This window comes from Heterodontus francisci, chromosome 9 (genome assembly GCF_036365525.1).
Source record: "Heterodontus francisci isolate sHetFra1 chromosome 9, sHetFra1.hap1, whole genome shotgun sequence".
Classification (NCBI taxonomy): Eukaryota; Metazoa; Chordata; class Chondrichthyes; order Heterodontiformes; family Heterodontidae; genus Heterodontus; species Heterodontus francisci.
Genome location: NC_090379.1, coordinates 80669598 through 80682945, shown reverse-complemented (window position 1 = coordinate 80682945; position 13348 = coordinate 80669598). Strand labels below are relative to the sequence as shown.

The window sequence follows — 13348 nt, the reverse complement described above, 5'->3', positions numbered from 1 at the left end:
GTTTCCGGTGTCTGAGGCCAGCTGAATATGACTGCATAGGTGTTGCCAGTAGTCGTTTGCGCAACGCCTAGCTGTTCTTTGTGCAGTACTTCTGGCTGCTTTAAGTGCTGCGGATGTTAAATCGCTGGGGGCTTTCTTGTAGTTCAAAAGTGCAATGCGCTTAGCGGCTATGACAGGTTCCAGCTCTTCATTATGAGATTGAAACCAGTCTGCATTTCTCTTCGCACTTTTGCCGTAGGTGGTCAAAGCTGACTCATAGATGGCGTCTCTGATGTGGGCCCACTTGGTCTCAGCATCCCCTGTGGGAGTGTTTTGAAGGGCTGTTACAAGTGAATTTAGAAATTTTTGTAACAGCTGTGGGTGAGAAATTCTGCTCGTGTTGATGCGCGGGTGGCCCTTCTGCTTGGAATGATGCAACTTCTTTGGTCTGAGTCTAACCTTGCTGCACACCAGGGAGTGGTCGGTGTCGCAGTCCGCACTGTGGAAGCTGCGTGTGATTTGAACACTGTTTAAGGCGGCTCGCCTTGTGACAATGAGGTCTAGCTGGTGCCAACGACGTGATCTTGGGTGCCTCCATGAAACCTGGTGACAGGGTTTAGTGTGAAAGAACGAGTTGGTGATGCAGAGGTTATGATAGGTACACAACTCAAGCAGTCTCTGCCCGTTCTCATTCATCCTTCCAACGCCATAGCGCCCAAGGCAGGAGGGCCATGAGTCATGGTCGGCCCCAACCCTGGCATTAAAGTCCCCCAGCAGGAATAGGTGTTCGGTGTTGGGGATGCTGCTAATGATGTTATGGAGTTGTTCATAGAACTGGTCTTTAGCTTCAGGTGCGGAACAGAGTGTTGGAGCATAGATGCTGAGTAGGTGTACTGGACCAGAGGTGGTGAGCAGTCGGATGGACAGTATGCGTTCCGAGCCATTTGAGGGAGGCTCTATCATGCTGAGCAAGGAGTTTCTGATGGCGAAGCCCACTCCATGCTGTCTTGGTTCTTCAGGATCCCTGCCCTGCCAGAAGAAGGTGTAGTCTTGCTCTGCTAGAGAGCCACTCGCGGGGAGGCGAGTCTCCTGAAGTGCTGCAATGTCCACATTGAGTCTACTGAGCTCGTTGTTAATGATGGCGGTCTTCCGAGAATCGTTGATTTGTGTAAGGTCTTCCGACAGGCCAGGACACATAGTTCTGACGTTCCAGCTTGCAAAGCGAAGGGCTGGTACCTTCTTTCCTTTTTTCATGTTGTTTGGTGCGGTGTATCAGTCCACCTTTCGGGCAATGACCCTGAGCTCCAAGCACCCATTGAAGCAGGCAGACTGTGGCGGGACAGAACCTTATTGACCGGGGGCTGCCCGGTTTGAGGCGGGCGGTAGCTGTCCAGTGAGGTGCAATGACCTCTCCCACCGACAAAGGCAACCCGTGGCGCCCAGTTTCTACGCCAATATATCTGGACTTATAACCCGTAACTGCTGCCTTCCGTGTTGTTTCAGTCGCTGTGAGGCAACTATGGAGTGACCTCTCCATGGCGCATGCCTGGGCAAATTTATGGAGGTTGAGAGTTGCCCAGTCGTCAAAACCCCCCTCTCGGCCTTTCTGGTGGGGTCCAAAGGAGTGCAGGACACGACGTTTGGCACCAGTATGACTGCAGGAACTGCCGGAAACATGCCAAAGGTGACACATGACCGCCTACGGGGTTCCGCTCCGGATTTTCTGTTAGGGTTTACTCCCTTAGCCTTGGTCTCTCCCGAGACGCCCACAAGGCAGTGGGGTTGTTGGGGCCCCTACACAGGTGTAGGATGGTGCCGGTTGGAGGAGGGGATGCAAGGGGGAGGGGTAGAGGGAGGGGGTGGGGGGGGGGGTGCAGGGGAAGGGGGTGCGGGGTGAAGATGGTGCGAGGGGGGGGCGGGCTGGGACGGGGTTGTGAGGGGGTGAGCTGAGAGGGTGGAGCAGGGAAGGGGACGGGGGTGGGGGGGGTGGAAGGGGGGTAAAGGGGGGGGGAGGGGGGTGGAATCTGGTGCAGGTAATAAGCCATTTCCTCAGTGCCCACCATCGACGTCCGGAAAGCTCATCCACGTCCTTCGGGAGGTGAAGCATCATTTGGCAGACTTAGAGGTGATTACATTTGTTAAGGGTTTTTTTTGCAGTGGTTTAAATAAAGGCATGCAGCATTGCCGACAGTGCGCTGCAGATGCTCTCCGAGCCATCTCCCGCGGGCGCTTTGAAGTTGCGGCCGGGGGGGGGGGGGGGGGGGGGGTGCCGTTCGTGGATGTTTTGGGTGTTCGGGGCACCTTTTCCCAGGACTTCTCTCGGGTCCCGCAGCTCCTTCTTCACCTCAATGGACTTACCGCATGCCGTGGCTGCAGACACTCTGGACTGTGAAGACAGCAGGATCGGAGATTAAAGTATCGGCAGCTGTTCTCGTCAGTTTCATCCGGATCAATTTCATTGAGAAAACAAAGAGCAGGTGTGGCTGGGGGAGGGCAGTGGGCCCAGGTAACATACACTAAACTAACTGTTAACTTTTAGATAGGGCTAAAATGAACTGATTTAAAGAGCCAGGGGAATTTAAACAGTTTAAGAGGGCAGATTGGGGGAGAAAACGTTAGGGATGGGAGCAGATGGCCATGGATAGAGTTGAACAGCAAGGGAGCTTCCTAGGGAGCTTCCAGCCCAGGAGCCATCTTGAAAGCATCTTTATACTGGTGCAACCAGTATAAAAAGTTAAAGCCCATAATGCAATCAAGTACTGGAATTCATGTTCTGAATGCTAAATCTGCATGATCACACAGATGGATCTTATGGTATGTCTAATTTTATTATTGTGCTTTCAGATTTTTTTTCCTTCTGTAATTAGCATGTGTAAGAAGTGGAAGGAGAGAAAGACCATAGGGGCTGAATTTTTCCAGCCCCTCAATGCCATCGGTCATGGCGCGGGGGCTGGTAAAATGTTGTGGGGAGAGACCCGCCTCGATCCGCACGTCGAAAAGGGGCAGCTGCTTATTACCTGTGGCGGGGGGACATTGGTGCGGCCCCATGCCGCCTGGTGGTGGGCCCTTCATCTGCATATTTAAATTGACATCAATTACATTCAAATTAACTTACCTGCCGTCCCACGCTGATTTTATGGCCCCCGTTCGGCCTTCGAACTCCACACGGAGTTCTGAGGCAAGAACCTGGTGGGGGAGGGAGTAATAAAAATTTCGGGGTGGGCGGGGTCGAGCAGCTGGGAAACCAATTTTTATTGGATGTGGGAATGGTGGGAAGGGTTTATAGGCCAAATGTTATAAGTTTAGGGGGTAAAGTTCGGGTAGGGAGAAAGGAATGTATTGGTCATTTCGGGCATTGAAATGACCATTGGGGGTTGGGGCAGGGCCATCGGAATATTTTTTAGTGTTTAATAACATTTTAATGGTGCTGCCTGTTTAAAAATTTAAAGTATTTGTAAGGCTTAAAGCCCTTTAAAAATGGTGCCTGCGCGGTGGCATCGGAAGCTGTTGCCGGGGACGCAGAGGCTGCCCCTACATGTCATTGGGGGCGGCCGCTCCGCTAACTATTTAAATGAACCCCCGTGTGAAATACCGCTGAATGTGGGCACCCTGCCGAGTTCAAAGGGCGCCATGGCGAATAAAATTCAGCCCCATATGCGTGTGTGTGTGAAAGGCAGCAGTTTCTTGCCAGTTTGAAAATACAATCACAATTTTCGATATCACTAGGTGTCTAGAGGACTTTTGGTGAAGAACAGATGGTTGCTCATTTATAGACCTGAGTTCAGTGCAGTACTGAAGGAGTGCCTTATGTTGTCCTTCGGATGAAATATTAAACCAAGGATTGATCAGGTGCTCCAGGTAGATGTTAAATTGCCAAACAACTAGCCAGAGAAGAGCAAAGAGCTCAGCTGATGTTCAGGTGAACACTCCTCCCTTAACCAACAGCACCAAAAACAGGTTAACTGGTCATTCATCTCATTGCTGTTAGTGGAACCTTGATGTGTGCAAATGGCTGCCATGTTGGCATTAACCATACAATATAGTTAATTCAATTTGGGGTACTTTAGGATATTTCTAAGATGTAATAAAGCATTGTATGAAGGCAAATTCATTCTTTTATTTTTATATTTGACAGACCAGTTAGAGTACTATTTTTCAGATACTTCTGTTCTTCATTTTACAATCCTAAATAGAGTAGCTATTTCTCTTTGGTCTTTGAAACATCACACTACCTTTGTACAATATATAATGTTCTCTACAATTCTGTCCCTTCATACCTCCTTTTGAGAAAGACAAAAGTTGATGCTGTGATGTGTTTCCATGGGCAGCAGTCATCCTATGGTACTTTGACCAAATGCCCATTTTCAACGTGGAGCTTGGAGAGTGAGTGTTGATAGGCCATTTGAATGTTAGTGCCATGATAACCACACTCAAATCTGTTCTCACCCAGCATCCACTTGCATTCACCTCCAGCAGGGATTGCTATTAGATGAAGGGAACCCTGGGCATTTTCTCCACCCTAGCCCAGGGTCCTGATGGAAAATTCTGGTATCTCAACAGTCATCTAAATCAGATCAGCTAACTCAGTGTCAGATCAGGCATCTGAGCTTTAGTGGTCCTGATCTGTGTGACTTTAGTGCCAAACAATAATATATTTAAAAGGAGCTGGATGGAAATATATTTAAATTATAACTTTAAATCTTCATCCAGCAGTGCAAATTTCCAATCACATTGCTGAATAAGATTACCTTTTTAGCAATGGGCTTTATATTAGAGAGCTTTATAAGGAGAGGCGGCTGCATTTTTAAAAATGTAACATGTCTGTACATATATCGAAGGACGTGTTGCCCACCTGGTGCTTCGTAAGGGACATCGCAAGGTGACTGGAGAGGAATTTGGAAAGGGAGGGGGTAAATCCAGTTATCATGGTCCAGGTTGGAACAAATGACATAGATAGGAACAGGGAAGAGGTCCTGCTGAGGGAGTATCAGGAGTTAGGAACTAAATTAAAAAGCAGGACCTCAAGGATAATAACCGATGGATTATTGCCCCAGCCACTTGAAAATTAACAGATCTAGGAAGTTAATGTGGTTGAAGGACTGGTATAGGAAAGAGGAGTTCCTTTTGATGGGGCATCAGTACTGGGAGAAGAAGGAGCTGTACCGATGGGACAGGTTGCACCTGAAATGGAATGTGACCAGTGTCCTAGCTGAAAGGGTAAATAGAGAGATTGCAAAGGCTTTAAACGAGTAAGATGGTGGTGGGTGGGTCTGGAAGAAATTAAACCAGCCTAAGTTATAAACGAAACAGGAATGGAGATCATGGGACCAATTAAGCTAAAGGAGGACATAAATGGCCAGGGAATATTTAGAGCTATAGAGCATGCATGTAAACATGTTTAAAAGTAAAATTGAGCTAGACTGCTATTAGAAATGTGTCGAACTGTCTGTACAGCAGTGCATACAGTGTTAGTAGTCAAGTAGGGGAACAGATGTAGTCTGGTTCTATATTTGGGATTACTGAGACATGGCTATGGAAAAATCAGGGCTGGAAATTAAATTTAGAAAAGTTAGAGTGGGAAGAAGGGGAGATGGAGTACCTACACTTTATAGAGATACCATAATTGGCAGTAGAAAAAAGTAATACAGCCATCAGTATGATAGAAATAGAATCCATGTGGCTAGAGATAAGAGATTGATCCTTTTTAAAAATTATACTGGGGTAGTCAACAGACCAACATAGTGGAAGGGAGGTGGAGGAGGAAATAGGCAAAGAAATTAGGGAAATGAGTAGCAAGCATCAAATAATCATGGAGGAATTTCAACTACCCCAAAATTAATTGGCCAGAAGAGGTAGGTAAAGGGGATAAGGGAATTCAGTTCTTCCAATGTGTGCAGGGCTCCTTTCTACCCCAGTATGCGGCCTTCCAGTGATAGGCACCTCGACGGCCACTAACAATGCATGCCCACTGGGAAGGAGGTCTTGTTCCAGGAGGGTGCAGATATCAAAACCTAAGCCTTCTGAGGCACTGGGGCTCACACATGTCAAGAGAGCTGATCTTCTGCCTGTAGATCCTGTTTTGGAGGCCTCGTCTCCTTGCAGTTGAATCTCTGTGCCCATCTCCTCTGCCTTATGGAGCAGTATGTGTCTGAGGAGAAGGCAGCTGGACTTCTGCCGGTGTTGCTCCTGCTCCTCATGCTCATTGTCAGAGGTGCAAGGTAGAGCTGCAAAATCTGCTCCCATGTCATGGTGAAGGCTGACAGCAGGGAAGTGCAACTGATGATGAGTGAAGTGCAAAACAAGTGAAGTGACTTCCAAGAAGTTGGAAATCGCCCTCTGGGAAGGAGTGCTGTGAGTAGCAGCCTCTCACCTGGCCATGGCTGGAGCTCTTCAGTTTCGCTGATCGATGCTGGGAAGCCTTTGAAGAAGCACTTCCCTCTGTGTACTCGTCTTGGTGACACTGGCAAGTTCCACACAGCTCAGGAAATAGGTCGGTTGTCTGTTAAATGCAGAATCCTTGGTTAAAACAACAGTTAATTGCCTATTATCATATTTAAGTGCTTTACCTGACAGCTGCACTGGGGTTCCCCGCTTGCCTTCAAACCTGGGTGAAAGCTGGAAGAGGGGGATGATGTCAGGATACGGACTTGACGCTATTTTTAGGGGATTTAACTTTCCGCATACACCCAACCCATGTCCCCTCTTAATAAAATTGATCCGATGTTTTATGAGTGTAAACAAATTAATTATTTACCAGGTCAAACTGTAGTTGTATCCAACTGTTGTGTATTCTAGCTCTAATATGTTATTTTATGTTTTACTTTGAGTAAGACTTTAATGATTCATGTTGATTAACTAAAGTATGGCCAATACCATCCTATATGAAACTTCACTTCTGACATAAAGGAAATTGGTCATATGTAGAAAAAAACAAAGAAAATGTATTTTTTCTCAGTTATATATAATTTTGGAAGACTGCCACTGTTTGGAATTAAGAGAGGATTATGTTGGATTTTGTTTCTTTCAGGAATTAGGACTGGCTGCAGCTTAGCCTCTACTACATTGGTATTAAATTAAATGCATTTCTGTCTTAGAGTTCATCCTTTAGCTGTTGTGACTTCCAAATCAATCAAATCAAATTCCTGTCCACAGATTAATGACTATTTCAAATTTGTTTCGATAGAAACTAAAACTATTAAAGTAGGAAAGACAGAGCATTGCCAAAATGATTATGTAAAATACCCAAAAAATGATTGTGTTGCTGACTGTTGTTTCCCGCACTGCCTATTATGTCATTTTATCATTAATATCATTCAAAACAAGGCAGCAGTGATATTGTGGAAGGAGAAAGTTGCCTCTAGATTGTCCTATCCTTTAAATTTTTTTAAATTTATTCTTTCACGGGATGTGGGCATCACTGGTGTCTTTGGTTCCACATACCCAGCTGGCCCTGACTGTCTGAGCTATCGGCAAGATGCAACAGACTGCAACCAGGCCCTCGTGTCCCAGAGCTGCTCAAGGTGACCCACCACGATCAGCAGTCTTCAGCCTCCAGCGGAATCATCTCGTAGGAACACAAATAGATAAACAAGCACAGAGACCTGGCGTTAAGGGATTCCACTGGGGTGATTTCATTTCAACCTCAGGAGAAGGAAAATAATTAAATTTGCAAAGTGAAATAAAAAGGTTTTTTTTGCATTGATAGTTTTCACATTAGGAACTGGGAACAAGAGAAGACCATTCGGCCCCTTCAGCCTGGTCTGCCAATCAGTACGATCATGGTTGATCATCTACATTAACTCCACTTTCCTGCATGCTCCCCATATCCCTTGATTCACTGAGTGATCAAAAATCTATTGATCTCAGTCTTGAATATACTGAACGATGGAGTATCCACAGCCCCCTGCGGTAGACAATTCCAAAGATTCACAACCCTCCAAGTGAAGCAATTTCTCCTCATCTCAGTCCTAAATGATCGACTCCTTATCCTGAGGCTGTGCCCCATATAACAAACATTCCTAGCTATGCAAGAGAAAGATCCATTATTAGAAGTGTTGGAGTGCATTCAGAATGTAGGTCAAATAGTGAGACTATTGGTGTGGTGGAGGACAGTTAAGAGAATCTATCAATTATTTGTTACCTTTCAGCTCCAGCAGCTGTTAGCACCTCTTGTCCTTGGTCTTCCTCATTCTCCTCTTCCTTTTGCTCCTGCACTACTTGCAGCTACCACAGAACGAAGGCTTGGCCTCTCTCAATGGCATAAGTATGAAGCGTGCAGCAAACCTTTACAATTCAGGGCCATGTTGCAGGACTCCACTGGATCATTCTAGGCACTGAAACCTTTGTTTGAGCACACCTACAGTCTGCTGAATGAGAGCTCTAGATTGGGCGTGGGCCTTAATTGTATCGACCTTCAGCATCTGTGACTGGGTTCCTGACAGGTGTCACGAGCCAGGTGTAGAGAAGATACCACCTGTCTCCAAGGAATCAGCCTAGTGCCTGCTAGTCAGGGTTGAACAGAGAGGGGAATTGAAAACTGGCGCAGTACAAAAGCTTTATTACTGGCCTAATGTCAAGAAAAAATTGGAACTACAAATTATTGGAGAGGATTCTGAGAGACAGGATTTAAGATTATTTGGAAAAGCATGGTTTGATTAGAGACAGTCAGCATGGCTTTGTGAGGGGCAGGTCATGCCTCACAAGCCTTATTGAATTCTTTGAAGATGTGACAAAACACATTGATGAAGGAAGAGCAGTGGATGTGGTGTATATGGATTTTAGCAAGGCGTTTGATAAGGTTCCCCATGGTAGGCTCATTCAGAAAGTAAGGAGGCATGGGATACAAGTAAAGTTGGCTGTCTGGATACAAAATTGGCTGGCCCATAGAAGTCAGAGGGTGGTAGTAGATGGAAAGTATTCAGCATGCAGCTCGGTGACCAGTGGTGTTCCACAAGGATCTGTTCTGGGACCTCTGCTCTTTGTGATTTTTATAAATGACTTGGATGAGGAAGTGGAAGGCTGGGTTAGCAAGTTTGCCGATGACACGAAGGTTGCTGGAGTTGTGGATAGTGTGGAAGGCTGTTGTAGGTTGCAACGGGACATTGACAGGATGCAGAGCTGGGCTGAGAAGTGGCAGATGGAGTTCAACCTGGAAAAGTGTGAAGTGATTCATTTTGGAAGGTCGAATTTGAATGCGGAGTACAGGCTTAAAGACAGGATTCTTGGTAGTGTGGAGGAACAGAAGGATCTTGGGGTCCATGTCCATAGATCGCTCAAAGTTGCCACCCAAGTTGATAGGGTTGTTAAGAAGGCGTATGGTGTGTTGGCTTTCATTAACAGGGGGATTGAGTTTAAGAGCCGCGAGGTTATGCTGCAGCTCTATAAGGCCCTGGTTAGACCACACTTGGAATATTGTGTTCGGTTCTGGTCGCCTCATTATAGGAAGGATGTGGAAGCTTTCGAGAGGGTGCAGAGGAGATTTACCAGGATGCTGCCTGGACTGGAGGGCATGTCTTACAAAGAAAGATTGAGGGAGATAGGGCTTTTCTCATTGGAGCAAAGAAGGATGAGAGGTGACTTGGTAGAGGGGTACAAGATGATGAGAGGCATAGATAGAGTGGATAGTCAAAGACTTTTTCCCAGGGTAGAAAGGGCTATCACCAGGGGGCATAATTTTAAGGTGATTGGAGGAAGGTTTCGGGGAGATGTCAGAGGTAGGTTCTTTACACAGAGAGTGGTGGGTGCATGGAATGCACTGCCAGCGGTGGTAGTAGAAGCAGATACATTAGGGACATTTAAGCGACTCTTGGATAGGTACATGGATGATAGTAGAATGAAGGGTAGGTAGTTACTTAGATCTTAGAGTAGGTTAATGGTTCGGCACAACATCGTGGGCCGAAGGGCCTGTACTGTGCTGTTATGTTCTATGTACATCCAACTTTGGTTAGACTTGAATTTTCAAAGCAATTTGCTTATCTCGTGGGGCAAAGGGAGTGGAAGTCATCTCGGCCTTAAGCTCTGGAATTCTCTCCCTACACCTTTCTGACTTCCAACCTTCTTTATGACCCCCCATTTAGAACCTACCTTTTTCACCATGCTTTTGTCACCTATCCAAATACCTCCTTTGGCTTAGTGCTAATTTTAAGCAGATCGCACTATTACGAGGGACCATGGCATATTTTCCTATATTAAAAGGTGCTATATAAATGAAATTGGTGATATAAGATCTACATATAAATGGTTTTGTATCTATCTGTTACAGTTAAGATCAAAACAGCAATGCTTCATACAAAGAAACAGTTACAAGAACGTTTCAGTAACAGAATCTCTACCCAATAGTAATCTACCTCTACAAACATTCAACAAGTACGACAACATGGGATTAACAGAACCCAAGAGTGCCTTTATTCACGAGAGAACAGACTGTATTCCAAGGTAACATTCTTTTGGCAGAGATATTCTGCATTTACTCTAATTAAAACATTTTAGGTTGCAGTTATATTGATACTTTCATCTGACTGACAAATGGTTTTGGGTGAAGAATAAAGTGAATACGGCATTCTAGTGCAGGAGTCAGGACCTCCAATAGACTTTACCAATTTAATTGTAAATGTTTGTAATGTTAGGAGATACTTCTACCTGCTCACTTAACATTAAAGGATAGACACACGAGCACAAAGTACATCTGCTGCTGACCTCAGGGTGAAATGCAGCAAGATACCAATGTCAAGTTAAATCAGGTCTGCTTCACTGAGGGTTACACCCTTACAAATACATACATACCCATGCTGGTGTGTGATGAAACCAAAATAATATAAATAAAATAGAGGTGAAGTATATAAATAGTGAAAATAAATTACTTAAACAAAGTAAAACATATATACAGGACCTAGTTCATGCATTAGGTTAGCCCTTTCACATTGGCACTTGTGTTTGAATCTGACTAAGAATAAGGAAATGAAATGTCTTCTGCAGTTTGTAATGGTGTTGTGTATTGTATAAAGTGTGTTTTGACAGACTCATCACATTTTCTAGTGGGATTCTCATGTGTCCAGCACAATTCACAGATACCTAAAGTAGTAGCTTTGTTGTCATAGCAGGCCTCTTCCAAGTTGATTTAAGACACATTGTTCGACAGATTAGAAGGAGTTTTAAACCTAGAGATTACTGTTGGTGATATTAGCAGATGAATGCTTAAAGTACATCACCTAAGCCACGGGCCCTGGTTTATTTTAAATGGGTTAATGCAATTGATAAAACTGAGTGTTAATTCATTAATATTGTCAAGTGTAGTTTCTAGGTTTTACTCTGCATTTGGTCAGTACTGTTCCTAATGTGGAGATCTTGATGCTGGCACCAAGTCCGTATGTAACCCAAAGATGAGGTCTGTCACCTTAATGAACAAAAAATTCACAAAGCGCTGAAAGAATATGGTCCAGATTTTGCAGTCAGTGGTGCAGTGACAGTGCTTGCCTCTGACCTTAATGAAAGATGCCCACCAAGATCTAGAGATCTCTGTGGCCTGGATTTCTGCCTTCCTGTCATTAATTTCATTCTGGCACCAACTATAGGGTTTCTCAGGTGTCCAGCTACAGTGATGTCATCAAGCAGGCTAAGGAGCCAATCGCATTGAAGTATTCTCACAGACAGCAAGCCAAAAAGTAAACAGCACATTTTATCAGCTACTTTTTATAATTTTACAGAAAGTGGAATAAAGATTGGGATGTACACATGGGATTAAGGTAGAAGCTGAAATAGCATAAAATTAAAAAAAATATTTTAATCTATGGAAATTTTAGCATGGAATGGAGAAATTTAACATTCCACAGGTATAAAATTAGTTTTCCAGGACCAGTGAGGATGTCCAGTAAATGATTTAGTATGCTGTTTAAAAACCCAGTTACACCTCATTTAATAAGACGTAACTTTTTCAAGGATTTTGTCAGTGAGACTACTGGCATTACAAGTGGAAGTTCATGTCATATCAGTGATTTTTACTAGATTTTCATCTGGGAGGACTTCAACAGCACACCCTGTGGAGGAGTGAGTAATCACTGACAGCAACTTTTGGATTTCTGGGTTTAACTGTGTATGTACAGATACCAGAAGATGCTGTCAGTTTCATAGAGTAATGATGGCATTTGGCTGTCATTACAATCACAAAATCCAAGCAAATATGCATTATTTGTACTATTTTACTCAAAATAAGACTAATTTTGTTTTAAATGGAAGACTGAAGAATGGGACGTTGAGGCGGATGATAGCGATGACTGATTGTGTTACAAAATGCTTTTCCACAAATGGCCATTGAGGCAGTTGGAACATGGAATGCTCTTGCAGCAGAGACTATTAGGAGCATTTAGAAGGAAATTGGATAAGTATTTAAAAATGAAGCATACAAAAGGTTAAAAGGAAAAGACAAGGAAATGGATTACAAAAGTAAAATACTGAGGATGCTGGAAATCCAAAATAAAAACTGAAAATGCTGGAAAAACTCAGCAGTTTAAACAGCATTTGTGGAGTTGATGCAAAGCAGTTTGGCTTCATACCAATGCTGCAGTTTTAGTATAAATGCAGCATGAAGCCTGACGCCAGAATGAAGCTTCAGAGCCCATTTGGTCTTGACATCTGATTTATGCTCCACTTGTAGCGATGGTAGACTGTTATTTTGGCTGTTGATAGTATCAAGATGTACATTAGGTTAAGGTGTATTAATTTTCCCACAGAGTCACCATGACCGGCATTTCTTGTCAAGGGAGTTTAGCTCTTGATAGAGTACATGGAAGATTGGCTTTGGACACCGCCCCTAACAATGGTACTTTCATTAGGATCTTATACCCTACAATAGCAAGTTCTATGCAAGTATAAATACTGAATAACTATCCTTTGTAGTTTGTAGATATTCCTATCTAATCAAGTTTTAATTAATCTTTGAAGGTTGTGTGAATAACTATAAAGTGAAAAATAATATTGTTAACAACCTGCAGTGAAACTATTCTTTATACAATTCAGTGCAACTTTTATGCCAGTACAACCAATACTCATCAACAGCTTATATTTATATAGTGCCTTTAATGTAATAAAACATTCCAATGCGCTTCACAGGAGCATTACAAACAAAATATGACACCAAGCCATATAGAGATATTAGGTCAGATGACCAAAAGCTTGGTCAAAAAGGTAGGTTTTAAGAAGGTCGTAAAGGAGGAAGGTGAGGTAGCAAGGCAGAGGGGTTTAGGGAGGGAATTCCAGACTTGTGGCCTAGGCAGCTGACAGCAGGGCAACCAATGATGGAGTGATTAACATCGGGAATGCTCAAGAGGCCAGAATCAGAGGAGTGCAGATATCTCAGAGGGTTGTGGATGAGGGC

General features: G+C 44.1%; 1 protein-coding gene across 1 annotated transcript in view; it reads left to right on the top strand.

Annotated features, from left to right (window-relative positions):
* LOC137373870 (uncharacterized) overlaps window positions 1-13348 on the top strand; it is a 144840-nt gene that overhangs the window by 57630 nt on the left and 73862 nt on the right. The window contains exons 7-8 of the mRNA XM_068039375.1: window positions 10241-10413; window positions 12705-12793. Coding sequence (XP_067895476.1) covers window positions 10241-10413; window positions 12705-12793 — 262 coding nt within the window. The remainder of the gene's footprint in view (window positions 1-10240; window positions 10414-12704; window positions 12794-13348) is intronic.